The sequence below is a fragment of the Pristiophorus japonicus genome, chromosome 3 (assembly GCF_044704955.1).
Source record: "Pristiophorus japonicus isolate sPriJap1 chromosome 3, sPriJap1.hap1, whole genome shotgun sequence".
Taxonomy (NCBI): Eukaryota; Metazoa; Chordata; class Chondrichthyes; family Pristiophoridae; genus Pristiophorus; species Pristiophorus japonicus.
Genome location: NC_091979.1, coordinates 262,215,835 through 262,235,372, shown reverse-complemented (window position 1 = coordinate 262,235,372; position 19,538 = coordinate 262,215,835). Strand labels below are relative to the sequence as shown.

At 42.1% G+C, this 19,538-nt stretch overlaps 1 protein-coding gene across 1 annotated transcript in view; it reads left to right on the top strand.

The window, feature by feature from the left end:
• vwa2 (von Willebrand factor A domain containing 2) overlaps positions 1 to 16,022 on the top strand; it is an 81,070-nt gene extending 65,048 nt beyond the window's left edge. The window contains 4 exon segments of the mRNA XM_070873978.1: positions 7,064 to 7,186; positions 14,681 to 14,770; positions 15,882 to 15,899; positions 15,902 to 16,022. Coding sequence (XP_070730079.1) covers positions 7,064 to 7,186; positions 14,681 to 14,770; positions 15,882 to 15,899; positions 15,902 to 15,993 — 323 coding nt within the window. The 3' untranslated portion in view covers positions 15,994 to 16,022.
• Positions 16,023 to 19,538: the final 3,516 nt, after the last annotated feature.

The window sequence follows — 19,538 nt, the reverse complement described above, 5'->3', positions numbered from 1 at the left end:
AATAATAATTTTATGTAATAACTCTCGGGGACGAGTTAAACTAATATGGCAGGGGGATGGGAACCTATGCAGGGAGATGGAGGGAAGTAGAATGGGGACAGAAGCAAAAGATAGAAAGAAGAAAAGTGAAAGTGGAGGGCAGAGAAAGCCAATGCAAAAAGCAAAAAGGGCCACATTACAGCAACATTTTTAAGGGGCAAAGTGTGTTAAAAAGACAAGCCTGAAGGCTCTGTGCCTCAATGCGAGGAGTATTTGGAATAAGATGGGCAAATTAACTGCGCAGATAGCAGTTAACGGATATGATGTAATTGGCATCAAGGAGACATGGCTCCAGGGTGACCAAGGCTGGGAACTCAACATCCAAGGGTATTCAACATTTAGGAAGGATAGACAGAAAGGAAAAGGAGGCGGGGTGGCGTTGCTGGTTAAAGAGGAAATTAATGCAATAGTAAGGAAGGACATCAGCTTGGATGATGTGGAATCGGTATAGGTGGAGCTACAGAATACCAAAGCGCAGAAAACGCTAGTGGGAGTTGTGTACAGACCACCAAACAGTAGTAGTGAGGTTGGAGACAGCATCAAACAAGAAATTAGGGGTGCGTGCAATAAAAGTACAGCAGTTATCATGGGCAACTTTAATCTACATATTGATTGGGATAACCAAACTGGTAGCAATGTGATGGAGGAGGATTTCCTGGAGTGTATTAGGGATGGTTTTCTTGACCAATATGTCGAGGAACCAACTAAAGGGCTGACCATCCTACACTGGGTGATGTGTAATGAGAAAAGACTAATTAGCAATCTTGTTGTGCAAGGCCTCTTGGGGAAGAGTGACCATAATATGGTAGAATTCTTTATTAAGATGGAGAGTGACACAGTTAATTCAGAGGGTCCTGAACTTAAGGAAAGGTAACATTGATGGTATGAGGCGTGAATTGGCTAGAATAGACTGGTGAGTGATACTTAAAGGGTTGACGGTGGATAGGCAATGGCAAACATTTAAAGATCACATGGATGAACTTCAACAATTGTGCATTCCTGTCTGGAGTAAAAATAAAACGGGGGAGGTGGCTCAACCGTGGCTAACAAGGGAAATTAAGGATAGTGTTAAATCCAAGGAAGAGGCATATAAATTGGCCAGAAAAAGCAGCAAACCTAGAGACTAGGAGAATTTTGTAATACAGCAGAGGAAGCCAAAGGATTTAATTAGGAGGGGGAAAATAGAGTATGAGAGGAAGCTTGCTGGGAACATAAAAACTGACTGGAAAAGCTTCTATAGATATGTGAAGAGAAAAGATTAGTGAAAACAAATGTAGGTCCCTTGCAGTCAGATTCAGATGAATTTATAATGGGGAACAAAGAAATGGGGGACCAGTTAAACAAGTACTTTGGTTCTGTCTTCACGAAGGAAGACACAAATAACCTTCCGGAAATACTAGAGGACCGAGGGTGTAGTGAGAAGGAGAACTGAAGGAAATCCTTATTAGGCGGGAAATGGTGTTAGGGAAATTGATGGGATTGAAGGCCGATAAATCCCCGGGGCCTGATCGTTTGCATCCCAGAGTACTTAAGGAAGTGGCCCTAGAAATAGTGGATGCATTGGTGATCATTTTCCAACAGTCTATTGACTCTGGATCAGTTCCTATGGACTGGAGGGTAGCTAATGTAACACAACTTTTAAAGAAGGGAGGGAGAGAAAAAACGGGTAATTATAGATCGGTTAGCCTGACATCAGTCGTGGGGAAAATGTTGGAATCAATTATTAAAGATGAAATAGCAGCACATTTGGAAAGCAGTGATGGGACTGGCCCAAGTCAGCATGGATTTATGAAAGGGAAATCCTGCTTGACAAATCTTCTAGACTTTTTTGAGGATGTAACTGGTAGAGTGAACAAGGGAGAACCAGTGGATGTGATGTATTTGGACTTTCAAAAGGCTTTTGACAAGGTCTCACACAAGAGATTGGTGTGCAAAATTAAAGCACATGGCATTGGGGTAATGTATTGCCGTGGATAGAGAACTGGTTGGCAGACAGGAAGCAGAGAGTCGGGATAAATGGGTCCTTTTCAGAATGGCAGACAGTGACTAGTGGGGTACCGCAGGGGTCAGTGCTGGGACCCCAGCTATTTACAATATACATTAATGATTTGGATGAGAGAATTGAGTGTAATATCTCCAAGTTTGCAGATGACACTAAGCTGGGTGGTGGTGTGAGTTGTGAGGAGGACGCTAAAAGGCTGCAGGGTGACTTGGACAGGTTAGGTGAGTGGGCAAACGCGTGGCAGATGCAGTATAATGTGGATAAATGTGAGGTTATCCACTTTGGGGGCAAAAACACGAAGGCAGAATATTATCTGAATGGCGCAGATTAGGAAAAGGGGAGTTGCAGCGAGACCTGGGTGTCATGGTTCATTAGTCATTGAAAGTTGGCATGCAAGTTCAGCAGGCGGTGAAGAAGGATTTGAGTATAGTAGCAGGGAGGTCTTACTGCAGTTGTACAGAGCCTTAGTGAGGCCTCACCTGGAATATTGTGTTCAGTTTTGGTCTCCTAATCTGAGGAAGGACGTTCTTGCTATTGAGGGAGTGCAGTGAAGGTTTACCGGACTGATTCCTGGAATGGCAGGACTGACTTATGAGGAGAGATTGGATCAACTGGGCCTTTATTCACTGAAGTTTAAAAGGATGAGAGGAGATCTCATAGAAACGTATAAGATTCTGACGGGACTGGACAGGTTAGATGCGGGAAGAATGTTCCCGATGTTGGGGAAGTCCAGAACCAGGGGACATAGTCTCAGGATAAGGGCTAAGCCATTTAGGACTGAGATAAGGAGAAACTTCTTCACTCAGAGAGTTGTTAACCTGTGGAATTCCCTCCCGCAGAGAGTTGTTGATGCCAGATCATTGGATGTATTCAAGTGAGAGTTAGATAAGGCCCTTACGGCTAAAGGGATCAAGGGGTATGGAGAGAAAGCAGGAAAGGGGTACTGAGGGAATGATCAGCCATGATCTTATTGAATGGCGGTGCAGGCTCGAAGGGCCGAATGGCCTACTCCTGCACCTATTTTCTATGTTTCTATGTATTTTTTCTTTCCCTCATTTTTTAATCACTTGGAAACTCAGATGCTTTTGCTGTTGCATACATATTGTATCGCACCAGTATCCATAGGCTGTCCTCTATATAAGAAAAGTGCAGCGAAATATCAGCATTTCTGTTGTAATTGGGATTTTTTTTGATACATGTGTTTAGATTAAAGCTGTGACTGATGGACTGGAATAGCACCTAACTCGGTCAGTAGTGCATTGCAACAAGCACCATTGATATGATTTTTTAACACTCTGAAAGAGATAAAGACCTAGGCTATCTTTCGCTTCCAACCTTGATTGGGGTGCATCTACAGGGATTGCTGGATTTCTGCACTGCATGGAGGTGTACTTTGAACCCAACCAACCCTCTGACTTTGGGGTAATTTAACTACAGGAAGCAGGCTCCACAGCCTCCTGTGGCCTTAAAACCTATCTTTTTGACCAAGTTTTTGGTCACCTTCCCTGTTTTCTCCTTATGTGGCAGGGTGTCAAATTTCTTGTCTCTCAATACTCCTGTGAAGCGCCTTGGGACATTTCACTATGTTAAATGTGCTATATAAAAGCAAATTGTTGTTGTGAATGAGAGTAGAGTTCAACTGAAGTCAGCTATAGTTTAGGAATGTGAACAGCCTACTGGCTGCCTGCCAAATTGATGTAAAAAGTATGGGCTTTCTCTTTGGCCTGTGCAAAGGCAGGCTTTCTGAGCGCATGCACGATCCCAGATTCCTAAAAGAATTCCATGGCCACCACTGCTGTCACGACAATGCTGGCTGCCGGGGCCAAACAGTTGGGCCCTATATCCAGAATTCAAAGGAGGGGAGTCAAAGGAACAAAATGTTGGAGACTATTTCCCCTGATGTGCATATCATTAGCACATATCACCCGTAGGGTCAGACGCACTTTCCACTGCTTGCCCCATGCCCCTGGAAATGAGGAGGTGGCCAGGGGAGGGGATTGCAAGGAGATAGTAACATGGTGGAGCATCTCTTTCCCATCCCTGCTCTCTCTAGACCCACTGAAACATCATGGGGGGCGGGTTAAGAGGGAAAAGCATAAGTCGGTGTCATACTGGTACGGATTGAATCTCCCTTATCCAGGACCTGGCCTGTCCTGGATAAGGGATTTTTCTGGACGAGCAGTGGTCACATTAAATTGGATGGTACAGGTACTGAGCAAGGAGACATCAGGGCTCGGAGTGCGGCAGAGAGATCACTGGGTGGGGTGTGGGCGGCGGTGTATCGCGGGGTCAGGCCAGCGATTGCGGAAGTCGGCAGCGAGGAAGGACTTCAATTTGTTCATGTCAGAGTTCTGCGCATGCGCCATCCGGTGGCGGGGAATGGTTCTGGACACGGGGTGGTTCCGGATAAGGGAGTTCTGGATAAGGGAGGTTCAACCTATAATAGAGCTCCTTTAACTGTTAATAAAATAATTATTCAAGGTTTGAAAGAGAACAAGCAGAATCTTCTACAGAGGGAATGTCCCACCATAAAACTTTCCATTTGACTAATCCGAGGTACATCTCAATCTGCCGACCTAATTCGGTACTAAAGGAAGAATATTCTAAAATTGGATATAACTTTCTGGAACACAAACACACCTAATGTGTTTTTGCCATGGCACCATGCCAGGTGACACATCTTAACTGTGAAAGGTGCAAAAAGAAAATAGAATGACGATTGAGGTGGAAGCACGTATTGTTACAGGTGCATGCAGAATGTGCTGGTTGGTGTTTTCATGTAGATAGATTAATAGAAACTTATAGCATAGATAAGACCATTTGGCCCGTTGGACCTGTGCTGGCTCTTTGAAAGAGCAGTTGTGCTTAGTTCCACATCCCTGCTTTTCGCCTGTAACCCAGTAAATTTCTCATCCTCAAGTACCCTGTCCAACTCTGATTTGAAATTATTTATAGGCTCAGATTTCAGATCCTGACAACCCTGAGTGAAAACAATTCTCATCTCTCCTCTAGATCCCTTTCCAATGATTTTGAATGTTATTGACCCATTTACCAGAGGGAATATTTTTCCCCTATTTACTCTATCAAAACCTCTCATCATCTTGAAAACCTCTATTAGGTCACCTCTTAATCTTCTGTGTTTCAAGGAGAACAGTCCTAACTTTCCCAGCCTCTCCTAATAACTGGAGTCCCTCATCCCTGGTAAAATCCTGGTAAACCTCCTCTGAAGCTTTTCTAATGCCTTTACATCTTTCCTGAAATGAGGTGCCCAGAACTCTCCACAATACTCCAGCTGATTCGCTTGGAGAATAGTGTGAAGTAGTGGAAGAATTCACAAGCTGATTAAGTCTGACATGGCGATGTCAACGCTCCTTCCATAACCATCATTATACCAGCCACTGGGATGGTTAGCCCTTTAAAGCGGGAGGGCTTAATGGGCTCCCACAACCCATACAGGGGGGGGGGGGTCACCCACACCCACACCCACACCATGCGAGTATCCCACTGGATGTCAACCTAGAATTAAGGGCCGGAGCTCCGATCTCCACTCTCCTGGACCGTCTGGAGCAGGATTCAAACCCTGAATTCTCTGACTCGGAGGCAGGAGTGCTACCACTAAGCAAAAGGCTTGCTTCAATGTGCTGGTGAATGCGGCAAAGTGTGTCCAGCATGGCAAGCGATGAGCTGGATGGGGCCAGTTTGTAAATGTGTTGATATATCATGTGCTAACTCCTTCTGTGCTACTTTAAACCTAGGGGTGTATTTTGATCCCTCTGTTTCTGCTACACCAGTTTATTACGGTAATAGCATAGTGTATGACAGCATAACCATTTTTGAAAAGGTACTTGATTGATGTGGATCTTCAGCTTTGATCTTCCTTTGACTTTGCAACAAAGTTAGGTGGAGACTGTGTTTATACTTCAAAAACTGTGTTTGTACTTCAAAAAGTTAAGTCTGTTTGAAATTGCAACTATAGCTTAATGGTTTACCTGCTAAATGAGATAGTTATGATTTTACACCGTGGATCGTTAAAGAAAACTCCCTCTATTTAAGAACAATACATGTCACAGTCCTCTGTTGAGTATTCTGAATTATACAGCATGGTGTAGAGCTCTCAAACTTCTGATGTATTTATTTTATTGCAAGAGCAATGCTATTCACCCTCTGTAGTGTGTTTGGAATAATGTTTAATTGTAGATGCTCGTTACTTGAAAGCAGTGTCAGTTTTATGGTAGACCTTTTGAAGACACTTGTCTCTAGATGTACTGATATTTTAATTTCAGCTAATCTAATTAGGGAATTGTATTTGAAAGGTTCCTCTACAGATTCCATTTACTGAATTAAGAAGTTAACATGTGGTCTCATATCATCACCTACATGTCCAGTGCCCAATACTCTCACCAAAGGATTTTGTCTCTTTCAGATCAATTACAGCCCTGGTTTATTTTTTGAACCTAGTGTCTACTTTCATTTTACCTAGTGTTTTAGTAAAAAACATTCATATCTCACTTGGGAAAGGTCAGCACTCCATGATGTGCAATTTAATATTTGCAAAACAGTAACCAAGGATTGATTTTATTTTTATTACAATGCAGGTCTAAATCCTATTCCATAGTGTGAAGTTCTGTATATGAACCCAAGAGTTTTCATGCGGCAAAGTGCATTGATTTTAGTTGCTCAACATTTTTCACTTCCTTCCCGCACCTGTATTGGGAAGCTACCTGTGCAGGTCATGCTGATTGACATTGGAAAAAGTCAGCATGAAGAAAAAAACATATTTTAATTCCCAATACCATCACCTCCTGTGTTCAAAAATTATTGAGTGATTAGACAGAGAAAAAAAAAGTTCCCCAAGAAAGAAAAGACCATGAGGAGTAAAAGGAAATGCTTATGATTGAGGAACTGAATGGCTGGGAAAGAGAAGGCGAGGTGAACTCGAGAAAGGCGGTAAATGTTCGCGGAGGCAGTAATGGATAATATTTCTGTTCTTCTTTTAACAAATCTTCTGTATTGTCTCAACAGTAGCCAAGGCACCAATTAATCTGTGTAAACCAAATCCATGTATGAATGATGGAGACTGCATACTTCACAATGCAAGTTATCGTTGTGAGTGCAAGGGCTGGGAGGGAGTGCACTGTGAACACCGTAAGTATTCTCAGTTTTTGCAGTGAAATAGCAGCATATATAATCCTTTGGTCTGAGGTAATGTCAGTACACCAAACTGTTTCATAATTATTATCATGCCAGTCATACCTCTTAACTCGAGACAAGGCTGAGGTGAAGCTTTGTTTCTTCCATACTTCCTTCAGCAACAGCCACTGGCTTCAAAGGTGGGATTGACCAATACAAATACCAAATCTGGACTGGTGATGATAACACTGTAATTTTCAACACCGCCCAGCTCAGCAACTATGTAGATAAAGCAGTAAGAATGCACAAAGCTCCACAAAGCAATGAGACAAGAGAAACAACAAAGCAGTGAGCTAAGGCACCTCTTGAATGGCAAAACTGTACCAGACCTGTACTGGCGAGTACAGAGATCAGCTACATTCATGCTAAATTCAAAATGGCTCTAAAACAAAGAATGAAGCAGAACTCATATTTAATCCTCAGTTCTAATTTGTGATAAAATAAGAAGCAGAGGTCCAGTTTTCTACCTAGAGCTTGTTGCCGTGTGCAGCCCTCAAATCATATTTTTTATTTTATGATTCAAAGAATTTTCTAGAGAAGTTTAAAGGTTTTGAAATATTTTCTCCATGTTATGTGCAGTGAATTCATAAATGGATTATTTATGAATGGGTTTATGATTTTGTTGCATTCATCACACAGGAAATAATCGTCTATAATTTTCTTCATGCTTTATTTTTAGTTATATCTAGCATTAACTTTCAGCCTTAATTTGAAATCCACTTCCATTGTCGCTGGAATACATTTACGGTTAATTTTTCAGTTTTTAAATTATTTTCCTTGGGCCCAGTGACATCATACACTTGTCCAGCTTTGAGAAACCAGAACAAGAAGCCTCTTCCCAGGCCTCCACCCATTTTATCCGTTACAATGTACAAGTTCTGAATTTCCCAGATTTTCTGACTAAGATTTCGCCATTTTTCCCATCCTACCTCTTCATTTCATGCACATAAGTGCACTGCATCGTACTGCAACACTTGGCAGTATTAAGTGTTTTCTACACACAGGTTTCACTAGAGTATTAATAAACCTAGAAACATAGAAAATAGGTGCAGGAGTAGGCCATTCGGCTCTTCGAGCCTGCACCACCATTCAATAAGATCATGGCTGATCATTCACCTCAGTGCCCCTTTCCTGCTTTCTCTCCATACCCCTTGATCCCTTTAGCCATAAGGGCCATATCCAACTCCCTCTTGAATATATCCAATGAACTGGCATCAACAACTCTCTGCGGTAGGGAATTCCACAGGTTAACAACTCTCTGAGTGAAGAAGTTTCGCCTCAGCTCAGTCCTAAATGGCTTAGCCCTTATCCATAGACTATGTCCCCTGGTTCTGGACTTCCCCAAGATCGGAAACATTCTTCCTGCATCTAACCTGTCCAGTTCTGTCAGAATTTTATATGTTTCTATGAGATCCTTTCTCATCCTTCTAAACTCCAATGAATACAGGCCCAGTCGAACCAGTCTCTCTTCATATGTCAGTCCTGCCATCCCAGGAATCAGTCTGATGAACCTTCGCTGCACTCCCTCAATAGCAAGAACGTCCTTCCTCAGATTAGGAGACCAAAACTCAACACAATATTCCAGGTGAGGCCTCGCTAAGGCCCTGTACAACTGCAGTAAGACCTCCCTGCTCCTATACTCAAATCCCCTAGCTATGAAGGCCAACATACCATTTGCCTTCTTCAACGCCTGCTGTACCTGCATGCCAACTTTCAATGACTGATGTATCATGACACCCAGATCTCGTTGCACCTCCCCTTTTCCTAATCTACCACAATTCAGATAATATTTTACCTTCGTGTTTTTGCCCCCAAAGTGGATAACCTCACACTTATCCACATTATACTGCATCTGCCACGCATTTGCCCACTCACCTAACCTGTCCAAGTCACCCTGCAGCCATTTAGCATCCTCCTCACAGCTCACACTGCCACCCAGCTTAGTGTCATCTGCAAACTTGGAGATATTACACTCAATTCTCTCATCCAAATCATTAATGTATATTGTAAATAGCTGGGGTCCCAGCACTGAGCCCTGCAGCACGCCACTAGTCACTGCTTGCTATTCTGAAAAGGATCCGTTTATCCCGACACTCTGCTTCCTGTCTGCCAACAAGTTCTCTATCCACGTCAGTACATTACCCCCAATACCATGTGCTTTAATTTTGCACACCAATCTCTTGTGTGGGACCTTGTCAAAAGCCTTTTTAAAGTCCAAATAAACCACGTTCTTCTTTGTCCACTCTACCAGTTACATTCTCAAAAAATTCCAGAAGGTTTGTCAAGCATGATTTCCCTTTTATAACACCATGCTGACTTGTGCCGATCCCGTCACTGCTTTCCAAATGTGCTGCTATTTCATCTTTTAAAATTGATTCCAACATTTTCCCCACTACTGATGTCAGGCTAACCCGCCTTCTCTCTCTCTCCCTTCTTTAAAAATTGTGTTACATTAGCTACCCTCCAGTCCATAGGAACCGATCCAGAGTCGATAGACTGTTGGAAAATGATCACCAATGCATCCACTATTTCTAGGGCTACTTCCTTAAGTACTCTGGGATGCAAACTATCAGGGCCCGTGGATTTATTGGCCTTCAATCCCATCAATTTCCCTAACACAATTTCCTGACTAATAAGGATTTCCTTCAGTTCCTCCATCTCACTAGTCCCTCGGTCCCTTAGTATTTCCGGAAGCTTATTTGTGTCTTCCTTTGTGAAGACAGAACCAAAGTATTTGTTTGACTGCTCCGAAATTTCTTTGTTCCCCATTATAAATTCACCTTAATCTGACTGCAAGGGACCTACGTTTGTCTTCACTAATCTTTTTCTCTTCACATATCTATAGAAGCTTTTGCAGTCAGTTTTTATGTTCCCGGCAAGCTTCCTCTCATACTCTATTTTCCCCCTCCTAATTTAAACCCTTTGTCCTCCTCTGCTGAATTCTAAATTTCTCCCAGTCCTCAGGTTTGCTGCTTTTTCTGGCCAATTTATATGCCTCTTCCTTGGATTTAACACTATCCTTAATTTCCCTTGTTAGCCATGATTGAGCCACCTTCCCCATTTTATTTTTACTCCAGACAAGGATGTACAATTGTTGAAGTTCATCCATGTGATCTTTAAATGTTTGCCATTGCCTATCCACCTTCAGCCCTTTAAGTATCATTCGCCAATCTATTCTAGCCAATTCACATCTCATACCATCGAAGTTACCTTTCCTTAAGTTCAGGACTCTAGTCTCTGACTTAACTGTGTCACTCTCCATCCTAATAAAGAATTCTACCATATTATGGTCACTCTTCCCCAAGAGGCCTTGCACAACAAGATTGCTAATTAGTCCTTTCTCATTACACATCACCCAGTCTAGGATGGCCAGCCCTCTAGTTGGCTCCTCGACATATTGGTATAGAAAACCATCCCTAATACACTCCAGGAAATCCTCCTCCACCGCATTGCTACCAGTTTGGTTAGCCCAATCAATATGTAGATTAAAGTGGCCCATGATAACTGCTGTACCTACAAACTTATATGCCTTATTCACCTGCATTCTTAATTTATTCTAAAGTCAGATGGCTGTGAAAACCTGACTCGATCCACTACAGATTCAAAATGAGTTTAGACAGTCAATCCTTTCTTTGTTGTCATGGTTCCAAAACTGACCACAACTTGATATAAATTGCCAGTCTCACTTAGATAGTTTAAAAAAAAGATGACTGATGTGGCACTGTTTAAAGGTCATGCTGTTTAAATAGTGGATTCCATTCTGATGAGGTTTAAAATAGAGGTGCTGTTGTTTATTTTCATGAAGGATGGCAATACTGGGTAATAGGAGTTTGTGCACAGAAAGCATCCAGCACTCTCACGTCAGGTATAGCTCCTTGCACTGCCCAGCAATGTGCCTTATCTCCAGTCTCAGAAGAGCTCTAGACTGCGTTGTTTTCTCATCCCAGTAAGCCTGTGGTTTCTTTAGTGCGTTACCTTAATTTGTGCTGTATCAGAATAATAAATATTTTGACTCGTTTCTTGGTTAAGTATCGGGGTTTCTTTTTTTAAAAAACAAACTATGAAGGACACATGATGGGAGGTAAGAGTTTACGAAAATAAACCACTGTGAAGTTGAGAACCTAATGTTAGGATCAGTTTATTTTTCAGGAAGCTGCAGCTCCCTGTTAATTTATATAACTTATGTATGCTCAAGTGTGGGGTTTAGAAAATTGTGCTTCAGCAGCCCAATCTCAAGTCCTAGTGTGAGTCATAGTCAGTTTGAAACAGAACAGGGCCTGAGATAATACTTGCCATTTGGCAGTTATGTTGAGCCTTATTGTTTTAGGAATAAGGGTGTACTGGCAATAAACCACCACTGAAAACACTCCCACACATTGTTCCGGTTATGCGGGAAGGCTAAGAAAGTTGGGCCGGTCTTGTTTTCTTTGGCAAGACTGGAGATACCAAATTGAATTTCTCGAAATTGTGAAGGAAATTGGCAAAATTAATCCAAGCAAATATTTACTGTAGCAGCAGGTTTAGAATGGAAGAGGACACATTAAATATGATGAAGTTTTAAGATGGAAGCAATGTGGAACATTTAGCACTCAAAAGGGTAACTGGGCAGTGGAATAAGTTACAAGGGAAGTTTCCAGTAGTTTCTGGTCTTTGAAGCAGTCCATCAAAAGGAGAACATAGATGTGTTTCTGGAAAGAGATTATAATCTGGAGCAGGCTGGGTTGATCCCTGAAAAAGAATCAAACTTATTGGCCTTTTCCTGTTCCTTAAAATGTCTTCCTTTTTTTAAAATTCATTCATGCATTGTGGGCATCACTGGCAAGGCCAGCATTTATTGCCCATCCCTAATTGCCCTCGAGAAGGTGGTGGTGAGCCAGCTTCTTAAACTATGTGGTGAACATCATTTTTCATAGTGGCTTGCTGGACCATTTCAGAAGGCAGTTAAGAGTCAACTTATAAGCCAGATCGGGTAAGGGCAGCAGATTTCCTTCCCTAATGGACATTAGTGAACCAGATGGGTTTTTACAGCAATCTTGTAGTTTCATGCTCACTGTTACTGATCCAAGCTTTTTTTTGTTAACTGAATTTAAATTCCCCAGCTGCCATGGTGGAATTTAAACTGGATCTCCAGATCATTAGTCCAAGCCTCTAGATTACTAGTCCAGTAACATAACCACTATGTTACCATTTCCCTGTTGCACAAATGATTACAATAAATGGGTTGGCTATACATATACAATTAAGGCTGAAGCACTGTTGAGATAATGAGGGTAATTTTATCCCCCACGATGGGCTGGAGAGAGTTAGGGGTGGGGGGGGATAAATCGACAAATCCATTTTAACCGCAGCGGGTTTGGGGGCGTCTGAGTATTCCGCTCTGGAGAGGCATGTCTGTAATATGTAAATGAAGCTCCGTTCCTGATATTTTGGCAGCAATTAAAATTTAACGTTGGCTCGCCTGCCTAGGGTTCGCGAAACCTGGCAGCTAAAGGGAGGTGGGAGCAGCCGGCTCCAGTAGGTAAGTGCTTTTTAGAGCACTGCTTGTGGGCCAGGAGGAAGCGAATCGTCTATCGCAATTGACCGAACCTCCCGCTCCAAATCCGCAGTGTCTCCCGGTCCCCCCTCCCCTTACAAACTATGTTTGTTGAGTGCAAGTCTGGCTCAGTTGGTAACACGCTTGACTCCAACTCACAAGATTGTGGGTTCAAAACCTATGCTCAGACCTAGGCACATAATCTTGGCTGACACTTTAGTGCTGTATTATTGGAGCTGTCTTTTCTGGTGGACGTTAATCTCTTAGTACTATTTGAAGAAGAGCAAGGGAGTTGCTGAGTGGCTGTCCAACATTTGTCTCTCAAGCCACACCATCATCGATTGATTAATGGTCATTCGTCTTATTGCTGTCTATGGAAACCTTGTTGGGTGTGAAATGGCTGTCACAATTACTTACATAATAGCAGTTACTGCACTTCAAGCTGATCATTTGTATGTGGTGATTTGAGATATTATGTTATTTCTTTCCTCTACTCCCAAAGCCTCAGCCCTCAAATCTTTAATACAATATATTTGACAAAGAAACATAATTGTAAAAATGCATTATTTATGATCCTTGAAACTTAGGATTTGTGCTCAGTCATAAAATATCATTCAAGACTGTTGTCTCCTTGGGTTTTGTTTACCTTGTTTCTTGTCTCTATTATTACACATTATATAGTAGCAGCATTAAAAGTATTTACATTCTAGTTTGTGTTCAGTTATTCTGAAGGTATAAAGGATTTATCGAAGCAGAAATAAAGCTTGGGACCAATCCTACCCTCCCAGTGGGGAAATCACTCATAGGAAGCATAGGGCAAGAAATCAAGGGTACACACCTTGTGATTGCCGCTTCCCACAGAATCAGCCCCTTTAGACCACTTTCTAGTGTCATAAGGAATATTGTTCTGTATGAAAATTAATCTTGTTTTGATTCGACCCCTTTCCTGTACACCACAGAATCACAGTGGTACACCGCACAGATGAAGGCCATTGTGTCTGTGCTGGCTCTTTGCTAGAACAATCAAAAACACATCTAAACCTGCCCCCCGTCTCTCCATCGACCTACCTCTGTTTCAAATATTTATCCAATTTTCTCTTAAAAGATGCAATTGTCTGCCTCAGCCACCTCCTGTGGCAAAGCACTCAGTGACCATTTTATATTGATGACCCGCTCATCACTGCCTCCCCCAACTGGAGAAAATAGTCTCTTATTTTAAAAACGTCTACAATATTAACTGTCCTCCTCGTCTTCATCTCTCTTGGAAAGAGTGTCAGTAGCTGAAGCCTTTCCTCATAGCTATAGTTACCTATCCCTGGCATCATCCTGGTGAGTCTATCTGTACGCTCTATAGTTTTAATGTGCTTTATAATGAAGTGTGCAAAACTGCCTTTTTTCCTGTTTTTTTTTCATTTAATGTTTTTTTAATATTCATTGCCCCTTTTACAACAGTGTTTTATCTCTTTCTAGCTCAGACTGTTTTTCTCTTCCTCCTCAGAATATTTTCTCACAGTTTCTTTCAGCTAAGCTTTCTGCTACTAATCTAATAGCTTTATTAAACCCACCTTTCCTCTCTAATCTCAAACCTAGACTTTCCCCACCCCCTGTTATATTTGTTTGAATCCTCTCCCACTGCTCCATTTACTCTCTGCATTGATGCCGCTTCAGTTCAAGTGAAGGCCATCCCTTTCATATAACGTTCCCTTATTCCAGAAAACATTCAAATGGCTATTAATGTGAATCCTCTCCTGCACCAGTCCTGCAGCCACATATTGACCTTCCTTTTCTTAATCTCCCCAGCATGTGATACATTTATGTTGATAGAACTTATGTAGAAAAAGTGAAAGGATTGGGGAAGATGCGGGAGCTCCACTGAAGCCTGAAAAGCCTTAAGCTCTTTTTATTGTTCTTTATAGGAATTGTCAATCCAAAGCCACGTGGAGATTCCCCCAGGATACATAGGCATCGACGCAGGCAGAGGAAGCTGCGGCACTTAAACAGAAGAGGTAAAAGGAGGTTTCGCAAGAGACGCGGACACCGAAAGAACTAAAGACCATTACTTTAACAGGAGCCATACAGTCCTGTTTCACATAAACTCATCTCTTCCTTCTGGGCCCATGAGCCCAAACAGCACAAATATCAAGAAGCTGAGTTTCAGTGGGTTATCAACTTTTTTAAAATGTTGTAAGTGGATTCCAAAATGAGTGACCTTTTTTTCAGTTTCACAGATAACAAACCAAAGTTTAAACAAAACAACTGAAAAGCAATGACAGTTTAAAAAGGTATCTATATCTCTGAAGGAAACACTCTTAATAAGGTATGTTTTGACTGTACTGTGAGCTTACTGCATCAACCAAGGGTCCTCATAATTCATGGGCAGCTCCAGAATGACTGCAAGAAGTGTTCATTGTAGCACTGCCTTTTGTTTACATCTTTGACAGTATAGCCCTTCACACTTTAATATAGCCAATGTCATGATTGCATTGAGTTATATTTGACTGGCCATACAAATTATCAACCGGGGTACAGTAGCATAGTGGTTATGTTACTGAGCTAGTAACCCAGAGGCCTGCATTAATAATCTGGAGACGTGATTTGGGGGAATTTAAATTGAGTTAATTAAATAAATCTGAAATGAAAAAGCTAGTGTCAGTAATGCTGACCATGAAACTACTGGGTTGTTGTAAAAACCCAACCGGTTCACTGAGGTCCTTTAGGGAAGGAAACCTTAGCCGGTCTGGCCTATATTTGACTCCAGCCACACAGGTTGATTCTTAACTGCCCTCTGAAATGGCCCAGCAAGCCACTCAGTTGTACCAAACCACTATGACAAAGTCAGCACTGTGTGAGAACCTTCACCACATGGACTGCCGCAGTTCAAGAGGCGGCTCACCACCACCTTATCAAGGGCAATTAGGGGATGGGCAATAAATGCTGGCCTTGGGCCCAGCGACGCCCACAACCCAGGAACAAATAATTTTTTTTTTAAATCATATGACCGGTTTTTCATACAACCAGTGCGTGGTTTTGTTAAATGTTTCTGCCTTCGTCATGGGGTTCTGCATTTATTTTTTAAAAACGGTTGAAAATTACTGCCCTGCTCTATTAAACGAGCAGATTTGTCACATTGACGATTTCCTTGTCCAGTGATGCGTGTTACACATGCAAGAAAGAAGTAATTTGTCTTCAAGCTAATGCAGAGATTACCCAAATAACCCTGGTTAATTAAAGGAACTGTCACCATCTGGCAGATGGTTGGACTGAGCTTCATGATCAAAAGGAGTGAAACCAATTAGATTCTTTTAGCGTATGGAGCTATGTTTCATTTTAGGTGATTGGTTAAAATAGGTAACATTTTTAAACTAACATGAGGATGTCTTGACGGCTCTGTTACGTTCCAACTTCCTTTTTTGGCTCCCATATTAACTGACATTGCTAACCGTTCTCCTCAGGTATTGTCTTACCCACCCCCCCCCCCCTCAAATCTGCCATCATCACCCCTCTCCTCAAAAAAACCTCCGTCCTTGCAAACTACTGCCCCATCTCCAAACTCCCTTTCCTCTCCAAAGTCCTTGAACGTGTTAGCGCCTCCCAAATCTGTGCCTATCTTTCCCGCAATTCCATGTTTGAATCCCTCCAACCCAGTTTCCGTGCCTGCCACAGTACCGAAAGGGCGCTCATCAAAGTCACAAATTACATCCTTTATGACTGTGACAAAGGCAAACCATCCCTCCTTGGCCTTCTTGACTTGTCTGCAACCTTTGACATGGTTGACTACTCTATCTTTCTCCAACGCCTCTCCACCGTCATCCAGCTGGGTGGGACTGCACTCGCCTGGTTCCATTCTTAGCTATCTAATCATAGCTAGAGAATCACCTGCAATGGCTTCTCTTCCTGCATCGTTACCTCTGATATCCCCCAAGGATCTATCCTTGGCCTCCTCCTATTTCTCATCTACATGTTGCCCCTTGGCGACATCATCCGGAAACACAGCATCACTTTCTACATATATGCTGATGACACCCGGCTCTACCTCACTACCACTTCTCTTGACCCCTCCTCGGTCTTTAAATTGTCAGACTGCTTGTCCGACATCCAGTTCTGGATGAGCAGAAATTTTCTTCAATTGATTATCCCTCTCCCCAACTCCTGTCTGAGGCTGAAACAGACTGTTCGCAACCTTGGTGTCATATTTGACCCTGAAATGAGTTTCGACCACATATCTGCAGCATAACTAAGACCATCTGTTTCCACCTCTGCAACATCGCCCCTCTCCACCCTTGCCTCAGCTCATCCGCTGCTGAAGCCCTCATCCATGCCTTTGTTACCTCTAGACTATTCCAACGCACTCCTGGCTGCCCTCCCACATTCTACCCTACGTAAACTAGAGTTGATCCAAAACTCAGTTGCCCGTGTCCTAACTCGCACCAAGTCCTGCTCACCAATCACCCCTGTGCTCGCTGACCTACATTGGTTTCCAGTTAAACCACGCCTTGATTTCAAAATTCTCATCCTTATTTTCAAATCCCTCCATGGCCTCGCCCCTCCATATCTCTGTGATCTCCTCCAGCCTCACAACTCCCTGAGATGTCTGCACTCCTCTATTTCTGCCTCTTGAGCATCCCTGATTATAATCTCTCAACCATTGGTGGCCATGCCTTCTGTTGCCGAGGCCCTAAGCTCTGGAACTCCCTGCCTAAACCTCTTCGCCTCTACTTTTCTTTCCTCCTTCAAGATGCTCCTTAAAACATACCTCTGACCTCACCTGCACTAATTTCTACTTGTACGGCTCGGTGTCAAATTTTTATTTCATAATACTCCTGTGAAGCGCCTTGGGGTGTTTCACTACATTAAAGATGCTATATAAATACAAGTTGTTTTTGTTAAATCTGGATATATATTTAAGAAATAGCTCCCCTGCTATCATTAAAAATATGTAATACTTTTCCAGCAAAACATATGATCTCAACCCAAATTTCTCTTTTTTAAAGATTGAAGTATTATTTGAAAGTTCAATAAAAAGAACAGCAGCTTGCATTTATATATCGCCTTTAACTTAGTAAAACATCCCAAGGCACTTCACAGGAGTGTAATCAAACAACATTTGACACAGAGCCACATGAGATATTAGCTTGGTCAAAGAGGTAGGTTTTAAGGAGCATCTTAAAGATGGAAAGAGATGCCGAGCGATTTAGGCAGGGAATTCCAGAGCTTAGAGCCTAGGCAGTGAAGGCACAGCCACCAATGGTGGAGAGATTGAAATCGGGGATGCGTAAGAGGCCAGAAATGGGACAAGGAGATGAATTGCTCCTCACAGGAAGGTACTGGTCACTCAAGTAACCTGTATTTAGGACAGGAAAATGAGCTGGTGCGTTATAGAAATAATATTGATTGGCCCTATGTTATGGACTGAAGGACGATTCACATACCCAGGGATGAAGCAAGTAATGTATTTAATAACCAAGACTACTCTGTAAATATTGTACAAGCTGCTACACATTATTGATAGCGAAACTGCGGATGTTTTCAATCATAGCTTCTATAGTTCATTCCAGCACTAGAATGTTACGTTAATGCTTTGATGTAAACCGCTTATTTTAGAAACATAGAAAAATAGGAGAAGTAGTAGGCCATTCGGCCCTTTGAACCTGCACCGTCATTCAATATGATCATGGCTGATCCTCTATCTCAACACCATATTCCCGCTTTTTCCCCATACCCCTTGATGCCTTTTGTGTCTAAAAATCTATCTATCTCCTTCTTAAATATATTCAGTGACTTAACCTCCACAGCCTTCTGTGGTAGAGAATTCCACAGGTTCACCACCCTCTGAGTGAAAACATTTCTCCTTATCTCGGTCCTAAATTTCCTACCCTGTATCCTGAGACTGTGACCCCTTGTTCTAGACTTCCCTGACCTCTTGTTCTAGACATCCCTAAATATGCATATATATATATAGAAATATATATATGGTGGCATTGCTTTGTTCTAGAGACATTGGAATCTAGATATAATTAGGAGGAGAATGCTTGCATTCCAACTTGAACTGCTGTTTGTATAACTTGTATTTGTTCTATATATTGAAAATATCTATAAGCTTCAAGCTTAAACTAAGGGTATTTTTTTATTTAACACCAACAACTTGCAATTCTTGTAATAGACATTTACAATATGCTTAAGTGAATTGCATTCTGTGGTGGGATGACAGTACTACTTATCATTGCTATGTAATTATACTACAGACTGTGCACACTAGTTATTTGGAGCCCTAGCATGCCATTTCTAGAACTATTTAGGAGGGTGCATGCCTGAAATCCACCCCAATCGCTTGCTGCCAGAAGTTGCATCCTGGGCTGTTCCCCGTCTCGTGGATGTATTTGTCTGTCTCAGGTCTCTTGTTTTGGTCTCTTTGGTTTATTTATACTTATTCTCCCCTCCTGCTCTCTATTTTGACTTATCTTTCACTAGTGGTACAGTGTGAACAGCAAGACCCAGTGATACGGACTTCCAGTAGTCTGCAGCACCAATGCTATTAAACTGCAAGTCCTTCCTTCTCTATGGAGCATACACTGTTTAAAAAAAATCCACAAAGAACCAATTCAAACATTGAGGGAATTTAAGAGAACAAACGTCAGAACGTTAATGATTTGTGTAAAGCAACCATTTGTGATATGGCTCATGTAAGTCATTCATCTGCTGTGCATGCATATGATTTGCATGGTCTCACTTATTGGCTAGCTTTCCTGTAACCACATTGCTACAATGTGGTGGCTT